Genomic DNA, 23,528 nt, shown 5'->3' on the forward strand with positions numbered 1-23,528 from the left:
TAATAAATATATGTTTAAAGGTACCCCTGGCATGAAGCCTGCACCCTTGAGTGATTCTAGATGAAGATACAAAACACAAAGTAGTATTATTATTAATATTAAGTAGTTTTCAGTTGAAAATAGATGGTTGTTATTTTTATAAATTAATAAAAGATTCTCTATGACTGAATTTAAGATTATGAGCTTTTATAATTTTAATTCATTTGGTGTTGTTTTCTCACCCATAAAAACAGAAACATTTACTCCTAATGTAAAAGTCAGTCACTGCAGTCTCCATTATTCCATTCACAAGTAAGCTCTTAGGGGGCGGGGCATGTCACCATGTCTCCCCTAGTAGCCATGACGGGCTAAATCAAGGCTCAGTGGTAATACTCTTACCCCTCTTCTTTCTTCCAGGGATTAGGAAAAAATACAACAGGGTCTGCCATTCTCAGAGTCTCTTTCTGATGAATTTGCCATCAGAATTTTCCTAGCCTGTTTCATAATATAGGGAGAAGCAATCATACCAAATTTTACCAGTCTCCTAGTCTTTTTTGCAGCTATTTATAAGTCATATAGGACACCAGTTTCAACTAGAAGAGTTTATGTGAGGAAAAACTGGGTTCAGAGAAGAACATGGTAGCCTCAGAAAAAGACTGCTGTGGGGTAGAAATGGTTGTACTTTGTAAAATATGAAGAAATTGGAAATTGAATTACATAATAAATATTTCCAGAATATATATGAAATTTAATACACAAATTATCTAATGTCTATAGGACCTTAATTTAAGACCTGTAAAAACAAACTTTTCCATTTCTGATCAATAAAAATATGATTCTCACATAGAAACTTTGTAAGTTGCTTATATTAATACCTTGATCGCCCAAAAATGTGTAATAAAATTGCTTCCATTTGGGATAAACATGATTCTTAAGTCCCAGTGACTTGTCATATACTGGTCTCGGTGCTGGTCTGGGTTTAACCAATATCTGCTGAATATTCCCTGTGTTGGAGATGAACTATTCCATGTAATTCTCACAACCTTTCAGTGAAATGATTATATACATGCACACAAACAAATGAAATGCAACAGGGGAATAGCTAGAATTGAAATTTATAAAAACTTCCATGGAAACAAAAGACACACTTAAGCTTATCTCAGAGAGGAAAATGAGGCTACACAGAGAGGTTTCATTTTAAGTTGAGGGTTAAAAGATGGCTGAGGGCAGCAATGCATGCACATTGAGGAGAGGCCTTCATGTTGCATGTGCCAAGGCCTACACCAGAAAAAATGCATTATGACTTGGGAAAACAGCTGGTATTTCAGAATCTATGGAGTATAAAATGGAGCTGTGAGTGGGAAAAGGAAAGGAGGGTGATAGCAGGAAGAAGCCAGCAGATAGGCATGGGCTAGATGATGAAAGGTCTGCTATGGCATGAATAGAATTTCTATTAGAGGAATTTTGAGGATGAGATTTTTTGTTTAAAATATTACTTTGGAGAAATGGTGTAAGTCTGAAAGAAGAGAAAGAGTATTGCACTTAGTTTTTTTCCAATATGACAGCCAGGGAGATGGCAGTGAGGGAGAAAGTGTGAGTTTGTGAGGGAGTAAAAGGGGAGTGTGTGGATGTATTGTGTTTGTGTGTCTGAATGAGGGACAGCTAGCTCTTGCAGGACCTTTGGGGGCTGGTGGATCAGGATCGCCTAGCCAGGCAGCCTCTGCTACTGCAGTAATCTCTCCCAAAGTGCCAGCTCTGCCACAGATGCCACACCAGCTTGAAGGGGAGAGTGGCAGTGACTGGGAGTCCAGCCTCACCTCCATCCAAGGTGCCCTCAGCCACCACCTTGAACCCTACCGACCAGGGAACTGCTGCCTTGGCTATGAACACACAAAAACCCCAGACTCTAGCCTCCCCAACCGAGGGCTATTGTGAGTTCTGAAGCGCGCTCCCCTCCTGCCTCTAGATGCTTTAGCCCCAGGCACCACGATCATGCCAGCATCCACATGAACAACCACTACCCATGACCACACGTGTGGTGACAAGCAGTCACCACTAGTGACCACACTAGGAGCAAGCACCCAGAGTCCAGCAACTACACAGAGAGCAAGCAGCCGCCACCCAGCAACTGCACAGGAAGCAAGCAGCCATCACCAGCGACCATGTGATGAGCAGTTGCCACATTCCCCAGGGCACCAGCTGATGCCTGTGACCACCCAAAGAGCACCGCCTGAGAAGTGGCAGCCCTGAAAATGCCTGAGGAGCGGCTGCTGCCCTGTGACCTCAAGAGGAGCAGCTGCTGCCCACAACTGAGCGACCCACCACCAGGCCCTCCACTATAGCCACAGTTCCCGGGTGATTCGACACCTAGATCCTTCAGGGAGAGCAAAAATGGGGAGACAGAAGAAAAACCCCTAAAGGAAAGAAAAGGAGGAAGTGCTACAAAAGGAACTAAATGAAACAGAGGTATGCAATATGTCAGAAAAAGAATTCAGAATAAGGGTCATACAGTTCATAAACTGGATGAATGAAAAAATCAACAATGTACATAAGAATCAGAAGGAAATAAGAAGGGATATAGCTGCAATAAAAAACACTATGGAAGCTTTCAACAGTAGACTAAGAGAAGTGGAGGGCCAAATTAGCAAATTAGAAGATAGGGAAGTAAAACACCCAAACTGAACTGCAATTGGAGGAAAAAAAATCAAAAGACAGGAGGAGAGCCTGAAGGGAGCTTTGAACAACATGAAATGAAGCAATATACATATAATAGGGGTGTCAGAACAAGAAGAGCAAAGGCTAGAAAACCTATTTGAAGAAATAATGTCAGAAAACTTCCCTGATTTGGTGAAGAAAAAGTCACAAAAGCACAGAGGACCCCAAACAGCATATCCCAAAAAGACCCACACCAAGACACCTTGTAATTACAATGGCAAATGTTAACGACAAAAAAAGAATCTTAAAGGCTGCAAGAGAGAGACAGAAAGTTACTTACACCGGATATCCCATTAGATTATCAAATGATTTCTCAACAGAAACACATTAGGCCAAAAGGAATGGAAAGAAGTATACAAAGTGATACAAAGCAAGGGACTGAATCCAAGAATACTCTATCCAGTAAGGCTATCATTCAAAACTGAAGGGGAAATAAGGAGCTTCATAGGCAAAGAAAGGCTAAGAGAGTTTATCACTACCAAGAGTTTATCACTAGCAAGAAATGCTAAAGGGACTGTTGTAAAAAGAAGGGGCAGGGGAGGAACATAGGCAAAAAAAAATGGCTATAAACAAGTACCTATCAATAATATTTTTAAATGTAAACAGACTAAATGCTCCAATCAAAAGACATTGAGTGCCTGATTGGATAAGAAAACATGACCCATATATTTGCTGTCTAAAAGAGACCCACCTCAGAACAAGACACTCACACAGACTGAAAATGTAGGGATGGAAAAATATCTTTCAGACAAATGGAAATGAGAAAAAAGCTGGGGTAGCAATACTTTTATCTGACAAAAAGACCTCAAAGTGAAGGCCATAACAAGAGATAAGGAAGGCCACTTCAAAATACTAAAGGGATTGATAATTCTTGTAAAAATATATGCACTCAATGCAGGAGCACTCAATCACTAAAATACAAAATAAAACAAACAAAAAGAAACTTCTGGAATATATCAAGGGAGAGACTGACAGCAATATGATCATAGTAGGAGACTTTAAAACCCCACTAACATCACTGTATAAATCCTGTAGACAAAAAATCAGCAAAGAAACAACTATCCTAAATGACTCACTAGCTCAGATGGACTCCATTGACATCTTCAGAACATTTTACCCAAAGCTACAGAATATACATTCATCTCAAGTGCACACGGCACATTTTCAAAAATAGATCACATATTGAGTCACAGGCAAAGTCTCTCCAAATTCACAAAGACTGAAATCATATCAAACATCTACGCAGACCACAATGGCATAATATTCGAAATCAACTACAATAAAAACAATCAAAAAAATTCAAACACTTTGAGGCTAAATAGCATGCTATTGAACAATGATTGGGTTATCAAAGCGATAAAAAAGAAATTGAAAACATCCTGGAAACAAATAACAATGAAAACACAACAATCCCAAACCTATGGGTCATGGTGAAAGCAGACCTGAGAGAAAGTTCATAGCATTACAGGCCTACTTTTAAAAACAAGAAAATAATGGTAATAAATTATCTAACTCTACAACTTAAAGAATTAGAAAGAGAGCAACCAGGAAACACAGAGTGAGCAGAAGGAAGGATATAATAAAGATCAGAGCAGAAATAAATGACGCAGAGACAAACCCCCCCCCCCCCCCCCCGCCAAATTACAAAAGATCAATGAAACCAAGAGCTGGTTCTTTGAAAGGATAAACAGATTGATGAACCTCTAGCCAGGCTCACCAAGAAGCAAAGAGAGAGGACCCAAAAAAACAAAATTAGAAATGAAAGAAGCTAAATAACAACAGACCCTACAAAAATACAAAGGATTATATAAAAAAAATACTATGAACAACTCTATTCCAACAAACTAAACCTAGAGGAAATGGACATACAGTGGGACCTTGACTTACGAGTGTCCCAACTAACGAGTTTTTTGAGATACCAGCTGTCTCTTGGCCTATTTTTTGCTTTGAGTTGACAGAGTAATTTGAGTTAACGAGCTCCTTAATGAGACTCGTAAGTCAAGGCCCCACTGTATTCCTAGAAAAATATGACCTTCCAAAACTCAACCAAGAAGAATCAACAAATCTCAACAGGTTGATAACTTGAAGCAGTCATCTAAGAACTTCCAGCAAACAAAAGCCAGGGGTCAGATGGCTTCACAGGGGAGTTTTACCAAATATTCAAAGAACTAAAACCTATCTTTCTCAGACTATTATAAAAATTCAAGAGGAAGGCACACTTCCTAGATCTTTCTATGAAGCCAGCGCTACCTTAATCCCGAAACCAGATAAAGACACTACAAAGAAAGAAAATTATAGGCCAATATCCCTGATAAACATAGATGCTAAAACCCTCAACAAAATCCTAGCAAATCAGATCCAACATTACATTAGAAAGATCATACACCATGTGGGGTTTATTCCAGATATGCAAGGCTGGTACAACATCCACAAATCAATAAATATGATACATCACATAAAGATAATTGAGAGACAAAAATCACATAATCATATCAATTGATGCAGAAAAGGCATTTGACAAAGTCCAATACCCTTTCCTGATTAAAAACAAAAACAAAACTCTCAGCAAAGTAGAAATAGAGGGATCATACCTCAACATAATAAAAGCCTTATATGAACAAACCTACAGACAATATCATACACATAGGGCAAAAACTAAAACCATTTCTCCTAAGAACAGAAACAAGACAGGGATGCCCACTTTTACCACTCTTGTTTGACATAGTACTGGAAGCGCTAGCCATAGTGATCAGACAAGAAGAAGAAATAAAAAGCATCCAAATAGGAAAAGATGAAGTAAAATTGTCATTATTCGCAGGAGACATGATATTATACTTAGAAAACCCTAAATTCTCTAAAAAAATACTAGGCTTAATAAATGAATTCAGCAATGTAGCAGGATACAAAATTACCACCCAGCAGTCTATGGCTTTTTTATACAGCAATAATGAACTCCCAGAAAGAAAAACAAACAAACAAAAACACATTTACCATTACAACACAAAAATTAAGGTACCTAGGAATAAATTTAACCAAGGAGGTAAAGGACCTGTACTCAGAAAATTACAGGATGCTTAGAAAAGAGATAGAGGGATATATAAAGAAATGGAAGAATATACCGTGTTCATGGATTGCTAGAATAAACATAATTAAAATGTTCATACTACACAAAGCAATCTACAGATTCAATGCAATCCCCATTAAAATACCAATGTCATACTTCAAAGATCTAGAACAAATTCTCCAAAAATTCATCTGGAATAAAAAAAAAAAGACCCCAAATAGCTGCAGCAATCTTGAGAAAGAAGAACAAAGTTGGAAAGATCACATTACCAGATATTAAGCATTATTACAAATCCACTGTTCTCAAAACTGCCTGGTATTGGCACAAGAACAGACATAGACTGGTGCAACAGAACAGAGAACCAGAAATCGACCCAAGCATTATGCTCACTTAATATATGACAAAGGGGGCAAGAGTACACAATGGAGTCAAGATAGTCTCTTCAATAAATGGTGTTGGGAAAATTGGACAGATACATGCAAAAAAATGAAACTAGAACACCAACTTACACCATACACAAAAATAAACTCAAAATGGATAAAGGACTTAAATGTAAGGCAGAAAACCGTAAAACTCATAGAAGAAGCCATTGGCAACAAAATAGCAGACATTTGTTGTAGCAATATCTTCACCGATATAGCTCCTGGGGCAATGGAACCTAAGGAGAAAATAATCACATGGGACTACATCCAAATTAAAAGCTTCTGCACAGCAAAAGAAACCATCAACAAAACAATAAGAAAGCCCACTGCATGGGAGAACATATTTCCCACTGTCATCTCTGATAAGGGTTTGATCTCCAAAATTTATAGGGAACTCATACAACTTAACAAAAGGCAGATAAACAATCAAATAAAAAAAATCGGCAAAGGACCTAAATAGACACTTTTCAAAAGAGGACATTCAGAAAGCCAAGAGACATATGAAAACTTGCTCAAAGTTACTAATCATCTGAGAGACGCAAATCAAAACGACAATGAGGTACCATCTCACACCTGTCAGAATGGCTATCAGCAACAAATTAACAAACAAGTGCTGGAGAGGATGTGGAGAAAATGGAACCCTCTTGCACTGCTGGTGGGAATGCAGACTGGTGCAGCCACTGTGGAAAACAGTATGGCGTTTCCTCAAAAAATTAAAAATGGAACTTTCATTTGACCCAGTAATCCCACTTCTGGGAATATATCTCAAGAAATCAGAAATACCAATCAGAAAGGAAATATACACCCCTATGTTCATGGCAGGACAATTTACAGTAGCTAAGATTTGGAAACAGCCTAAGTGCCCATCAGCAGATGAGTGGATTAGAAAACTGGTACATCTACAAAATGGACTACTACTGTAAAAAAAAAAAAAAAAAAAGAAGGAATTCTTACTATTTACAACAGCGTGAATGGAACTCTAGAGCATTATGCTAAGTGAAATAAGAAAAATACCACATGATCTCACTCATTGATGGATAATAAAGACCATTATAAACTGATGAAGAAAAATAGACCAGAGTCACAGAAGCATAGAATAGACTGTCCAGCTGTGAGGGAAGGCAGAGGTTGAGGGGGTAAGAGATCAACCAAAGGACTTGTATGCATGCATATGAGCATAACCAATGGACATAGAGGGGTTATGTGGGGTGAGGGCATGTATTGGGGGCTGGGGTGGCCCGCGTTAGGTCAATGGTGGATAAATGCAATAGATTAAACAATAAAGAATTTAAATTAAAAACAAAGAGTATTGTACTCATGCAAGTGAAAGTTGATGGTAACTGAACTAAGGCAGAGGTTATACAGGTTTAAAGGAGAAAGAAATTGAAGAGATATTTAGCAAGAAAAATGTGTAAGCTTGATGACTAACTTGAAGATAAATGAAAAGGGGAAATCTTGAATATTTCCCAGGTTTTTGGCTTGAGTGACTGAGTAGATAACAGTCTGGGGTATTCATGACAGGCTAGTAGTTTTGTTATGATGAACCTCAGAAACCAGGTTAGACTTCCAGGTCGGAATTCCAGAAGAGACATTTGACCCTGAGAAAGGCCAGCCTATAAGGAGGACTTGAGGCCAAGGCAGAGCTTGAAACTGCTGTGGAAAAAGTAGCTGAGAGGAAAAGTTAAGGGAAGCTAGGGCAGAACCTCAGAGGACACTTATGTTTAAGGAGTAGTTAGGGGAAAGGGATTTGCTACACTAGCCTGAAAGGAGACATAGTTTGGCTTCTAGTCAATAAAGAGAGTTTCATGGAAACAACTTCAAAAGCTGCATGAAGAGGTGGCCATAAGGTGAATACACCCATCGGACCTTATTTATCCACTTACTTATTAAAAGTAAGGACCCGTTAATTTTCACGTTCCAAACATCAGAATGTATTTTGGCCTCCATAACCTTGTCTTTCACTGACTCCTCCCAATAGTTCATTTTGATTTGAAAGAGGAAGTTGGGGCTGGAGAAAAATCATGCCAAAAAGACTGTAGAATTATATTAACTGAAATTTTCTTGGGAAGCTGGACGTAGCATACAACATTGTAAATGGCAGAGCAAACTTTTCAGAAAATCCTCTCTCTCTTCCAAGTTCTATTGGCTGTGGCAGCTGTCACCTCTATTTCTTCTCTATTTTCCCCCTAACAATTCCTTCCAACCTTCTAGATCCTACTGTCCTACTACATAGGCAAGAATCCCTCTCAAGGTCTCCAGTTTCTTCATTTTTCCATCCATACCTTGGACCCTATTCATTAAATCAAAGGATATTTCTTGGCACTCACCCTCCTTAGAATTCCCAGGGAAGAGTGAAAAAATATATAAACACTTAATCCCACACCCAGACACATATATTTATATATAAAGTTATTTTCTTGTAAAACTAAGAAAAATATACCTCTTTGGTTTCATGCTATTCTTGCACTTTAGATCTTATTCAACTTGTCAAATAAATGTACTCAGCTATTGCAATCAAAAATTGAAGAAATGGTAAGCACCTTAGACATAAATACATTTTTTAAACAAAGGGATATTTATAAATATACTTTCAGCAAAAATAAGAGAAAAATACACCAGGCACATATTTGATTTTAATTGTTCAGTGTTCATAATATGCACCACAGGAATGATATAGTTTTATAGGAGAGATGTAAAATTCTGAACAATTCCCCAAACTTCATCAAATGAAATAAATTCTAATAATACCTGGCAATTTGGAATTTTTGGGGGGTTCTTTTATGTAAAGTCATCTGAATCAAAGTAACAACAAACATTCACTTATTACCAGTGTATTAACTTAGAGCAGTTAGTTTCAGAGAAATAAGATTCTAACGAAATAAAAAGTCAACCTCTCAGAACAAATTCCCCAGTGATTCTGATGCCACTAGATAAGAGGCAGACCAAATAATCTGCATTTTTAACCAGCACACAGTTGACTCTAGTGCGGTGACCACTGTCATAAGAATCATCTGTGGTGCCTAGTAACTCCCAGGCACCACTGCCGGCTTACCAAACCAGAAACTTCAGGTAACCTTTCCATCAACAGAGAACTCAGATTTTTCTAAGAATTTTGATGTTTCTTATATTCAGGTAAGGGTGAGAATCATCCCCTAGTGTGCATCTCTATGAGCAGATTATGGCTACAATGCATTATTTCTCAGACTCTTAGCTTCTTTATGTATCATCACTTTATCGTTTTCCTTAGCTAAAATCAAAAGAGGCTGGAATGACTAATTGGGATAGAGGGTTGAGATTTGGAAGACCCAGGTTCTAGCCTGGGCCCAGCCACTGACTAACTTGGTGACCTCAGGCTTCAGCTGTAAATACCAGGAGGTGATCATACGCTCCTAGTGTTCCTCCTGCTCTAAAATGTTATGATTCTAAGATATTAAAGTTGTCTGTATAAAATATTTGTTTTTCATTTTTTATTTTAGGCATGGGTTCAAGTGAATGTTCTGAGTTACTGGGGGTTGTTGTACTGGCTTTTTCAAATTTTCATTGCCGCCAACCTTTCTTTTTTAACTTGTTTCTAACTTTATGATTGTACCTTAAAAAATTAGCCCATAGAAAAAGCTCAAATGCTTGACACTCCATTGAGAGTAGTCACAAAGTATTGGCCCATCTGCATTGGGAAAAGGATATTTGAAATGAATGGCTGTCAATATGGCTTACATTTAGCAGAGCTTATAACATTCTGACTTGAAGGATAACCATACTATGAGTTCAAAACCTGCCACAGAGGAGCTGGAGGCCTACTGAAATGACTGAATGGGTCAGTCTTCAACATTGTACTTTTTAAATCTTGTAAAACAGTTGCAATGACAAGTGGCAACTGCTACACATGACTTCCAGGGCCAACTGTGAAACATACGTGTAAAAATGGGGGTGAGACCCAAAATGGGTGCATTGTGTTGGAGTAATGATCAGGCACTAATCATTCCACAGCACCTAGAAACAATCATGTGTCTATTGGTTGGAAAAGCAAAATTCAAAGAAGTTTTATCTTGTTGCCTCATGTGGCTTTGAAAAATTACTGCTCATGTGCAATAGTATAGAATTTATATATTCCCCAGTTTTTAAATCATGTTCTAGCTCTTTAAAAAGAAAATACCTTGGGGATTAGAGTATTTAAATTGGGATAAAACTTAAATGTTTCTATTTTCCACTTGCTTAACCAAATCTTATCATTCCTTCAAGCTACATTCTTCCCACATTATCCATAAAGACTTGAGTGATCTCTTTTGCTCACAATAATCCTCATAAAACTTACTGCCTGTTTCAAAATTGTGATCTGTAGCATATGCTCACCAGATTATTAGTTTCATTTTCAAGTGTATTTGTCGCTCCAGTACCCATGATTAGCTCCTAATTTTTTTTTTTTTTTTTTTTTTTTTTTGCTCGTTAATCCCAATGCGTCCAGTTCAACTATTCCCTTCTGGTGAAATTTTCCTATTATTATGAGTCACCTGCCACGATGTGTTCTCTGGCAAACCCTGCAGACTGCCCACTTGGCTGGACTCCTCCATGCTGTGTGGATCTGACTTACCAGGGTAAGTCTGTCTACTGTTTGGAGGCTAGTCGTTGGGGCTTCTAGTAAATATATTGAGGCTCCCCTTTATGATTATCCTTAAACAGAGATTCTCTCTTTCCATTGGGCCAGCAGTGATGTCAGATACACAAAATCGTGACAGTAAACAAGGGTGAGATTCAAAGTCTTAGGCACCTAAACACAGTAGGCATTTATGGTTAACCCAGGCAATCCTTAAATTATATACCCTTGCTGGGACCTCTGACAGAAATTACCATTACCGTGTTTCCAAATAGGAGTGTAAAGTTTGAGTAAAAAAAAAAATGAAGATGTAAACCAATTGTGAAAGGAGTTTAAAATACTTTGAAGAAGGTTATATAAGGTATTCACAAAGCTGAAGAATATGTTAAAATGGTGGACAGACATTTAAACAACCTTTTTTTCCCTAAGTAGCCTGTAAACAAAATTAGTTGGAATCACTCATTCTGAAAATATATGCCAATTTGTCTAAACAGCATGGCTGTTTAATTAAAATAGGTTCATGCTTGTTGTTCTGCCCTAAGTTCTAAAGTGATTGATTTTACTTTCTACAGCTAAGACCTCAGAAGCAATGCCCTACTAAAGTCAGGTCAATGGGGTTTTAAAATACATTCTACCAAGAATCATAAGGTCTATTTTTTAAACTAGTCAACCTACTTCTGTGAACCATGCACAAAACAGAAAGCAAACACATTTTAGATGTTGCACAGTAAAATGTTTGTAGAATGTAATTTTCATAATTATTTTTTCAGTGCATTAAGAATTACTTTTCAGAAAATATCACTTTTCTCTAAATGCTTTTCAACTAGAGCAAGAGTCCTTTTTAACACTTAATAGAAGAATTTATTCATATTTTATTTGGATATTTAATATCTATAAAATTGTAATTCAGTGGAAATGACCTAATCTAATATTACTGATGGTTCATTCTCCTGCTGTTGGCAAATATTTTACATCATGAAAAATCTCATGTTTTTTGGCTTTTCTGAAATAATGCTTTGTTCATTTCCTTTATTCTTTCATTCAGCAAATATTTATAGTAAAACTGCTGTGCACTGAACATGAGCTAGTTGTGGAAATGAAAAAATTGAAAAACACGTTTCCTCTCTGAGGAACTCACATGTTATAGGAGGTAGGTAGGTACAAAGATATTAGGCAGGTATATAGATAAACTATGAGAAAGGAATGTTGAAAAAATGTATCAACAATGTGAAGATTCATCAAAATATGATCCTTGAATCTTTCTTCTTCTCTTTAAAAGCTGCTCTTCTACAAGCCTTCTCACATCACCTTAAAATCCATAAAGCTAAGATATTACATATATAATGTATTTGTATATTATATATCTGTTTGTATATATATATCTAAGATACACACACACGCACAAACCTGATGAGAGAAGCCTTCTAGAGGAGAGGTTGTAAAAGCAAAGAAAGTTTCAAGAATATATATGTATATGTGTGTGTGTGTGTATATATGACAATAGATATAGACATAGACATAGATAGTATAGATAGATCTTGCAAAGTATTTCCCCTGGGTACTTTATTCAGCAGATGCCATCTTGATGCTCTCCCTACCCCAATATCTAGAGTTCAGCTATATAAAGCATTTATAAGAGACAAAGAATCATTGAAAACTTCACAAAAGATATAACTTCATCAGTCTCTATGGTCATTACCATTGTCTACGCCATTCCACCTCCACCCATCCACACACACTGGAGAATTTTACTGGCTCCTCAAATCATCCCCATCTAAAGCTATCTTTCTGGCTCCTCACCTCTCCTCCCTCTTTTCCTTCTCTCTTCCTCCCTGTTCCTGTCTAGTAAAAAGCACAGGTTACTCTTTATGTTAGAAAGAGAAACTTCCTGTCTTCTGAACCCTCGATATCAGCAACTAGATTCTGGGTTAGTGGGGGAGATGAATTTAAAAGTGGCAAAGGTGGAAATGATTAATTTCTGCCTGAATAGTTCTTCCAAATATATAATTCCTTCTAAAATGTCTCTACTTTTCTACTCTTGTTCAGTCTATTAAATTATTAATTCCTCTGCACAACTTCAAACTCCTGAGGACTGTGTCATGGTCTTTGATCTTCTTTCCCCTGTCTTCTATCTCTAGCACCTGAGGTGATGCACACTAGGAATGAATTCCTAAATGTTTTCTGAACTTAATGGGACAAAACCGAGTTCTTACCTTGGAGAGTATGATACTAGTCTCAGCTCAAAAACTTTTTCTCGTTCATTGTTCTTCCTTTCAAATTCTAGCTGCCTGCCCTTCTACTCTCTCTCCTTTGAAGCTTTCTCCTACTAGTCTGTCTACTCTGATCTCTCTCTCTCTCTCTCTCTCTCTCTCTCTCGTCTCTCGCCTAAGGCTTTGTTTTCTTTGCTTACTCTATGACACATTATATTTTTAATTCATATATCTTAGATATATTTGTTCTTCAAGCAAGCAAAGGAGAGAAATGGGTGGGACATACCTGCAAAAAAAAATGTGTCATGGTCTTTTCTCTACTTTCCCCTGTCTTCTATCTCTAGCACCTGAGGTGATGCACACTAGGAATGAATTCCTAAATGTTTTCTGAACTTAATGGGACAAAACCGAGTTCTTACCTTGGAGAGTATGATACTAGTCTCAGCTCAAAAACTTTTTCTCGTTCATTGTTCTTCCTTTCAAATTCTAGCTGCCTGCCCTTCTACTCTCTCTCCTTTGAAGCTTTCTCCTACTAGTCTGTCTACTCTGATCTCTCTCTCTCTCTCTCTCTCTCTCTCTCTCTCTCTCTCTCTCTCTCGTCTCTCGCCTAAGGCTTTGTTTTCTTTGCTTACTCTATGACACATTATATTTTTAATTCATATATCTTAGATATATTTGTTCTTCAAGCAAGCAAAGGAGATGAATGGGTGGGACATACCTGCAATTTAAATATTTAATGAACTGAAGCAGTATAATAACCTCAATGCCATAATTATAAATATTAAATAGAATCTGAGCTAAACCTTCCTTTGAGGGAGTGTTCTTTATAATTTTCTTCTTATGTCCTGTAATAATGGGTGATTAGTAATGAGTCATGTTATATGTAACTGGCATCTGTTTTTGCCTTAGTTCTAGAGACTTAACTAGAACTCCTGAAAAACGTGATACAACAAATAATTTTCACACTAAATGTAGAAAAGTCCTATAATACATACTCATAAAAATAAATCTACTTTCACTACAAATATTCAGAATCAGATGGCTGGTTTTGGTAAAATTAAAAATTTACAGCGATAGTACTATATTCTTATGGTTACTTTTTATTTTTTTTACCAAACATTAAAATGTCTTTTGGAAGTATAAGTTACATTTTTCTATCATTAGAAAAGCATAGGGTTAATTGCTTTTACACCACTTGAATAACTTGAATGAGGACAACATTTAGTGAAAGTACTGGCTCTTTTTCCACTAATTTTGCTACTTTTCTATTTTTCCTTTGTCTGCAATATGTGAATATGGAATGGATTAGATCACAGTTTAGTTGGTTAGAGTCTTGTTAGGATATTTGTATTGTATATTTTTAAATGTCTGGAATCTAGCAGCCTTCTGGGGCTCTGTTTCTTTAAACTCACTCTCGTACCACATGCATTAGTTCCCAGAACTACAACATGATGCTCCCAAAGGGGACAGGGTTTACAGGAGACTCAGTGCTGAAATGAGACTTCTTTATCCTCATCAAGCAGTTATTACTCTGGGCCTACTGCTGCCCGTGTGCTAGGGAGCCTCCTGGGATAGATAGTTATAAGTGATGGCTTCTGCTCCATGGGTCAGGAAATGCTGATTTGCAGTCCAGGTACAAAGTTCCAAGAAGTTAAGAGCAGGAAGCAATCACATGGCTGCAATGAAGGGGAGTTGGAACAGTCCTCAATGGTAGGATCTAGATGAGCACAGTAGAAGGGAGACTCATCTGGGGAGGAAAAAGAGGCTCAGAGACATCCTGGAATATGTGTGCTGTTGTCAAGGGCCAAGCGGTAGAGCTGGAGCACCGGAGACGTGGGAGAAAACACAGCCAGGGCCAGACTGTGGAGGGCACTCACAATGAGGAGTCACTGGCTACTTTCTTGGACAATGAGGAACCTCTGACTATTTTTGGCTAAGAAGTGACACATACAACATGATATTTCAGATTAGATTATGCACAGGGTATATGGGACCCGGGACATTTGGAGGCAGAAGGTTCCACAGGTAGATTATTTTACTACTAGAGGCCCAGTGCACGGATTTGTGCATGGGTGGGGTCCCTCAGCCTGGCCTGTGCTCTCTGGCAATCTGGGACCCTGAGGGATATAGTAGTGCTGAAGCAGCAGGCATCTGGGGAGGAACCCCAACCGGGGCCGGGCGCAGCTCCACTGCCTCTCATCCCGGCCCCACTGCTCCTGCCACCACCACCGCCATTGCAGCTGCACTCACCAGCCATGAGCCCAGCTTCTGGCTGAGTGGAACTCCTGCTGTGGGAGCCCACTGACCATCAGGGGAAGCTCCTGCACCGAGTGTTTTCCCCCTGGTGGTCAGTGCACATCACAGCAACTAGGGAAGCTCCTGCACCGAGTGTTTTCCCCATGGTGGTCAGTGCGCATCACAGCAACTGGTCAGCCAGTCATTCTGGTCGTTCGGTCGTACGGTTGCTTAGGTTTTTATATATATAGATCATACAGAGGATAGACAGGACTGGAATAATGGCAGAGGAATGAGAAGGAAGGATTAAGCTACAAGGGAAAGCGCAAAAGATGAATCAATAGGCTTGGCTAGCTGACTCAGTGTCGGGGGAGAAAAAGAGGAGTTAAAAAACTTACTTTTGGGGCCTTAATTTTTACACTTTGTATTAGATACCTACTAACTTGGCTGTTGAGGTCCAACCTCTCTCCTCTATGGGGTGGGGCAATGGGGGAGGGGGACTGCCTCACTTCCAGACATTTCACAGATGGGCACAGTTCAATCCTGTGCCAGGAATCTGGAATTAGGCACCTAGAGAATGGTCTCCCTATGAGGTGTTGGTTGTGTCCATCTGTGAGCTGGGAAGCTGAAGAAGCTGCTTTATAGAAAGAGAAAAATAAAGCAGAGGTGGATAAAAAAGTACGAGAGGCAGAGAAGCAAAGGTAGGTCTGGGTTCCCTCTTATACTTTAGTCTTGGCTTTCATGTGTCTCCAAAATGCATCCCTCCCCTGATTCTGTAGGACAGCCTATGACACAGGAATACATTCCCCTTGGATTAAGCTAGCTTGGCAGGGTTACTGTTACTTGTAGCAAAAATGATATATTCCTCAGTGAAAACTATCTTCAGTCATCTGGTGCTCTGGCTACTCTGATCACTTCAACACTTTACTAGTCAGTAAACATTTTCATGCCATTTCTTTCATCTAGAACAGCGATTCTCAACCTGTGGGTCGCGACCCTTTGGGGGTCGAACGACCCTTTCACAGGCGTCGCCTAAGACCATCGGAAAACACATATATAATTACATATTGTTTTTGTGATTAATCACTATGCTTTAATTATGTTCAATTTGTAACAATGAAAATACATGCTGCATATCAGATATTTGCATTACGATTCATAACAGTAGCAAAATTAGAGTTATGAAGTAGCAACGAAAATAATTTTATGGTTGGGGTCACCACAACATGAGGAACTGTATTAAAGGGTCGCGGCATTAGGAAGGTTGAGAACCACTGATCTAGAATATTTTCCCCTGCCCAATCCTGCTCATTCCGCCTGTAGAAATCCTGACTATGCTTCCTTTCTTCCACCTCTCTCCTTTAGGTAATTTTTGAGTGAGTGATAATATCTGTACATTGTAATGTCTTCCCACTTCAAGTCCCTGCTTTTAGTGAACTAGAGGAAGAATAATTTAAACTATTTAAATAAGGTAGAGGTAGTGGATGGTAGTAGGAAATCAGAAAACTTTTGCTTTCACAAATACATGTTTAAACAAATTCAAAAGACAGTGATGCACTTGTCTACTTATACCTTTGACTCTAAGATGGATTCAAAGAGGTACAAGTGGGCCACTTGGCCAAAGCAGATATTTCACTTAAGGAAGTATATTAGGAGTATTAGATGGAAAGAGAAAAAATAGCCTTTAAACAAGCAATGTATTATACATCATTACATAAGTACTATAAATTCAGTCTTATAAACATCCAGAGGAAGATCTACAGTAAGGAGAGGCAGATATGGAACCCACCAATACTTTCTCACTCAAAACCCAGGGCTTTGTCCACTGTGTGGAAGAAATGATAAATACATCAATTTTTAGGTGCAACAAGGAATTTAATTTTATATCTTCAAATAATTTTTAAAGCAATGATGTTTTTAAATTATCATCCATTAAAATAGCTATATACTCCAGGGACCATGTTGAACCTAATGTTTCAGCTACATTATATACAAAAATATATTGTTTTTCTCCTCTTTCTCTATTTAAACACTACAGAATATTTCTTAAAATGGTCTCTTTTTACCTCTATAAGTGAGAAAACCAATCTGCTATCCTGTGAAATCTCACATAAATTCAGAACACAAAGGACTATACTTTCCCTTCAGCAATGGAGCCTTTGTTCTAATAACATAATGCCTTGGGAAGAAAAAAACACAACAAAATTACCTTATGAAAGCAACACAAAAATGTCTAGTAAATGGACGGACATTTAATGAACAAGATAAAATGCCAAGAAATAGTTAATGTCTCTTTTTGTCCCATTCAAAGGACACTCCTAAGATCCTAAAGCATTAACACTGGAAGATTACATGAGCAGCACTGGTTAGCAGGATGCTATTGTACAAACAGTCTGTTGCTAAGCAGGGCAGAAATATTGTTTACATAAAAATGGAAGGACCTCTGGTGAATCCGGAAAGAAAGTGATAATTTCCATAACCGAAAGAGCATTTTTATATCATTCCATTTCAACTGCTATAAACCCTGAGTTGCTTTGGCAATTGCTTATTCCCATTTTGCTGGCTCTATATCATCCTCATCTCTGCAGCTTTCCATTTACTGAATGACAGGGGGTCTTTTGTGTTTTGTTTGTTTTGTTTTGCTTTGTTTCCCCTGAAGCCTTGGCAGGAAACACCACCATGCTGTACGGTTTCTAGGGGCCCACTTTGCAATGCTCATTCAATGAATTTTTGGTGCCCCTCTCATAAAAACTTAATTGGCTTATCCTGGTAAAATTGCTGCAAATATGATCAGAGATGGCCCCATTAATAGCAACTGTGAAGGATGCCCTCCTCTAGCTTTACGGAGCCTTTCCCTGCATAGTGTTTGTTTGCTAGACTGAGAACAAAGCGCAGCACAGCTTCCATGAGAAGAGGGAAACACAAAGACACTTACCTGCATGACAATCAGGAGGTCAAAGACCAAGATGAAAGAAGCCAGGAAAGCTCTGGAAACTTCATCACTAGGCAAAAATCCCCGATTCAACTTGTCCCAGCTGATCCAGTCAGTTGTAATGACGAGTACAACCACAGAAGTCAGAGTGAACAGAACCGTCCTGCAAGGAGCAAGGCACTTGTTAAAGAACATCAGACATAATAACACACAGACAGTGGAGAGTGCATGCTATCTGTGCTAGTACATTAAATGTCTACTACCCCTGGCCAAGTACCTACCCTAAGGCACATTCACCAAAAGAAAGATGAAAAAAGAAGTAAATTAAGTGCTGTCTCTCAATTAGAAAAAAGATATGATGGCATCTCCTCAAAGCGTTTCCCTTAAGGACATTAAGATAATGATTACAGAGCAAGAAATTAACAACAAAAATATTACAAATGACCTTGGTTAGTGCAATGTGTGGCAAAGAGGACATTGGTGTGTACATTCTCACTGCATGTACATCCTTTACTGAGGGTGGTGAACATGTCTATGGAAGAGCATAGACAGATGATAAATGGGTGAGGAAGTCCTTGGACTTTATTAGCTTTTAACAAAAAGAGAGAGAGAGTTAGACCTCCCATCATTCTCCTAATAGCCTGATGAGCTCTATAGAGAAACCACCTCTACATGCCAACTTCTCCTCATAGGTCTCATGATGTAGATAGCTTGTGGCCTAGTGATCTATGTAGGTCACATGATGTCCGATTGCCCATTGCTTGTTATAAGATACTAGGGGCCTGAGATTTTTCTCTTATATATCTTTGTAGCTCCCATAAAATCTTTCATAATTATATGCAGATACAAGTTCAATGAACATTTTTAAAAATTGTAATAATTATCAATTAAGCTCTTTATTAAAAAACTAGAGGCCCGGTGCACGTGTGCACTGGTGGGATCCCTTGGCCTGGCCTGCAGGGATCGGGTGAAACCGGCTCTCTGACATCCCCTGTGGGGTTCCAGATTGTGAGAGGGCTCAGGCCAGGCCAAGGGACCCCACCGGTGCACGATCTGGCCCAGGGAGGGACGGCAGGAGGACTCCAGGACGTGTCCAGCCTGTCTTGCCCAGTCCCGACAGACCGGACCCCAGCAGCAAACTAACCTACCGGTCGAAGTGTCTGCCTCTACATGCCAACTGATGGTCAGTGTGTGTCATAGTAATTGGCCAAACGGTTGAACAGTAGGATACTTAGCATATTAGGTTTTTATTATATAGGATACTTAAATTAGTCTTTAATATTGTCATTCAAAGTAAATCTAAAATACAGATTTAATCTGCCAGAGAACTGTCCACAATGCTGTTCTTTCAGAGCTATATTGATACCTCAATATTGTTTTGAACTGTAAAGAGGAAAATAAAAGAGAAAAGTAGTTTTAAGAAATATGTATCTAAAGAAATACTAAAAGAAAGAAAATAATGAAAAAAGTATATAAATATGGAATTATACCTTAGATGAATACTTATCCATTTTGGAAATTAACAAACTGTTTTTGGCCTCCAATTTTTTATAATTGATATTCCAAAAACAATGATGCAAATTATCCTAGATTTCTCTTTTGAATTGAATAAAATACAAATTTCTAAAACAAAATTTTGGGTTTTCTCTTCAAAACATCTTATTTGGAACAAATTATTAGCATAAATTTTGAATTTTGATATAATGGATATAACAAATACCTTCTTAGATTACCACCAGAGATAAAAAATATATATTATTTCATTTTTGAAAAACAAAAATTTATAATAAAAATGCATTAATATTATTAAAATTACAAACTCAAAATAATTTGACTCATGATCTCCAAAATGTAAATTACAGATAGTCTCTACCACCATTTAGAATACCTTTGATTATTTCCAGAAATTCAAATGGATTAAATAATTATAAAAATTATTTCTACAATTCAACAGAAAAACATTGCAAATATTATATAGTGAAATATATTAAAAAAATGAGAATTTAAACAAATTTTTCTCCAGGTTAAGTGAACCTGTGTTTTGGGTTTTTTTTTTGAGTTTGAGAAACTTTAGTCAAATTACCACAATTTCTCTTGTCAACAAGGAATATAACAACCTCCATGAAGGAAAGATAAATATTGACTATTCTTCAAAGGTCCTTTTGGTAATAAGGGTAATTCCTCATCACACTTAGCTTTTCAAATGATGTCCCACAGGATGCTGTGAATAGATATAGTTCCTTAGGCTGCACTGCATGGCTGACGAGGCTGGTAAATAGGGTCCCAGGTCCCACAAGCTCATCCTTCCTTGCCTCCCCCGCCTCCTTCATGAAGCCCTTCACCTCCCTGATACTCAGCACCAAGGTGAGAAGCCCAGGAGACAGCATGCTCCAGCACCATGCTCCAGCTCTGCGGGCAGTGCCCTTTATCTTACTCAGAGTCTGTGGTCTACAGGTTAGTATTTTTAATATCTTCCCCTGCACTTTCCCTAAGAGATACCTGGAAGCTCCTTTTGTGAGGAAAACTGATTATATAGGAATTCATAGTCTAATGTTACTTCATTGGTCTACATATGTAAATTGATGCTGTAACATGAAATATTCAGAGCAACGTTTTTTAGAAGTCAAAATCTGTGAGTTTGGAATAAGTGTCTGCTGAGCAATCAGAAACTTCATTGGTTATAAGATTTTTTAAATAAATTGTTCTTATTCATGTTGATAATCTCATTGTGAATGAAATCACTAAAATTAATCGTTAAAATATTTTTTTGGCAATTGGAGTTTCTCATAATGACTGTTGTATGAGAGCTTCCTAAGAGCAAATCTGTATCAATTCACCTCTCAGATGTTTGCTTTAATATATTTCATTTACTCCAATATGTAATATTCTAAGAGCTTTTCATAGGTGTATTCCTGACTTTATTAAGTACTTCTGTTTTGACAAAGAGTATTGCCAGAGATCGCAAGAAAAAGTTACTGGTAATATTTTATTACTCCAAAGGGAAATTAAAGGAGGTATTCTGTCTGACATTTAATATTTAATACTATAAAGAGAATAAAAATGGCAATTATTAAATATGCATACATACAGCTCACAGAAAGAGCCCTAAAAATAAAGACTCCAGAGAACAGAAAAAAGAAAATGAATAGGGGAACCAAAATACATTAATTGGTCATTAGAGCTCCAAAATTATATTCAGTGCTTTGGCTAGATTTGGCTGAAAAAATAAATGTGTTGCATGTGGTTTGATTTCTGAGCCACTGCTTATTTTGTTATATTTTTACCATGCTATGATAATTCAGTCACAACACCAGTTTAAAAGACCCAGTTTGGATTTATAAAAAATAAATAACTTTTATGTGAAAAAAAGGACCGTAATAATAGCAAATTGCAATTACAGCAATATGCCACTTACAATGTGCACAGCATTGGCGTAAGTACTTTACACAAATTAACTCATACGATCCTAACCACAACCCTGTTATCACCACCCTCGATTTACAATTGCTCAAACTGAGTTACAGAAAATTCAAATAACCCAACTAGGGTTCCAGACTTCGTACGTTATGTAAAATATCAGATATAAGTGACATAAGATGACTCAAACCCAGGCTCACTCATGACGGTCTGTCCTAACCACTGTCCACATGGCCTCTCATAGGAAACACCTGCTAGGACCCTCCTGTTCCAATGTTTGTAGCTAAGAGTTCATTTATTTTCCTTGGAAAATTATCATCCGGAATACTTAACAGTGAAAACTAAAACTGACAGATGCTGACACCCACTGCCAGGCAAGAGCTAAAAGGAATATGTCCATGGCAGCAGACATGGAACCTGAGGGAGGCCGGCCATCCATACAACATCCTTCGGTTTTACTGAAGCAATATGGTTGAAAAGATGCTTACTCTGGACCATGCTTCTTGGGGAGTTCCAGCTTCTCTCTTTAAGAAGCATCTAATTAAGCAATTATCTGGATTATTTCCCTTCAGGCTGCAGCCAGCACCAGCAGGACATCCTGGCTCATCAATATTGCTGACTGGTTGATGGCCACCAAATAGAAAGAACTCATAAATAATCATCAGCTTGAGGGGTGAATCTCACTTTCATGTTTTCAAATTCTAATTTGTTTGCTTTTCCTCAATTGTTGCTAATTCCTCTTAGATGAATAAGGATTAGAACTTGAGACAAGAAGGGCTAAGAAAACTTTTCTGAGCCAATGGCTTCTGACCTCTGGGAGGGCTCCTGGATGCCATGGACCGGCTGCTAAGCAAGTGTGAATGTACATGTGCACCAGGAGTTGCCCGTCAAGTGAAGAAGCAAAATGCTTCCTGACAGGTTAGGGGACTGGCTTGTGTCACACAGACAGCCAGTGACTGAACTTCAGTGAGAACTTAGATCTACTGACTCTGAGGAGGACTTGTCCTGTGGTAAACCACTTTCCTTCTTCAGCTGAAAATCTGCAGTATTCTCAAAAATTTAATCTCATCTTGATCTCATTTGGAAACATAGGCATTTAATAGCCTCTTCAAATATTTATTTTATATGGTCACCAGAGACAGAGTCATCCATGTAAGTAAATGTAGATAATCCCCCCAAACGTGGCTTATTTCATAGTCTGAGTCATTCTAATCTAACTTCTGGATTTTCAAAAATACTTAACTCTAAGTAACTAAATTAGTTTTCCTTCTTCCATTCATAACCACTTTAAGATAGACTTATGGCATAGTCAAATTGCCTAAAAGCAGACATTAAATCAAGGGAGAGAAGAATTGGCATTAGGTTTTTTTAAAAAAAAAAATTTTTTTTCTCAGTGAATAGCATGTACCTTTATTATAATGGCAGGGGACAAACATGAATAAAGCTTCAAATTGACGTGTTCACATTAATATCATTCCTTAAGGACTTGAGAACATAGAATTGGACAAAAAAGTCAGTCATCTGTGACTGCTTTTTTATTACCAAAACATATTAACCTTTCACCCTAGAGACTGCAAAAGGATGTTAAGTTAATCTTGTAATTCTAGAACAAACTTCATACGGGATTCTTAAGTTTTCGTAGAGTGTGGGATAAAAGGTGATAAAATCATTTAAGACAGTGTTTCTCAATTAGAGCTACTTTCATAGACATTCGTGGGGAGGGGGGTTGCAAAATTTTTATGGTAATGTTTTAAATTTAACTTTTGTTCATCATCTAAACAAATTCATACACACGTGTGCAGGAGTACCTGGGCAATCATCTCACCAAACAGTGTTGCCACATGATCACAGCATCTGCACGTGTACCTCTGAGCTCTGTAGACCAAGGAAAGATGCACTGTGCTTAATGTTTCATGTGGCACTTCTCACATCGGCCCTCAGACCCTTCCCAGAATTCATTCTG

General features: G+C 38.0%; 1 protein-coding gene across 1 annotated transcript in view; it reads right to left on the reverse strand.

Annotated features, from left to right (window-relative positions):
- The window catches only part of TMEM117 (transmembrane protein 117), a 208,363-nt gene that overhangs the window by 62,317 nt on the left and 122,518 nt on the right, over positions 1-23,528 (reverse strand). Inside the window, exon 3 of the mRNA XM_006755530.2 lies at positions 18,152-18,311. Within this exon, the coding sequence (XP_006755593.1) occupies positions 18,152-18,311 (160 nt within the window). The remainder of the gene's footprint in view (positions 1-18,151; positions 18,312-23,528) is intronic.

This window comes from Myotis davidii, unplaced genomic scaffold (genome assembly GCF_000327345.1).
Source record: "Myotis davidii unplaced genomic scaffold, ASM32734v1 scaffold290, whole genome shotgun sequence".
Classification (NCBI taxonomy): domain Eukaryota; kingdom Metazoa; phylum Chordata; class Mammalia; order Chiroptera; family Vespertilionidae; genus Myotis; species Myotis davidii.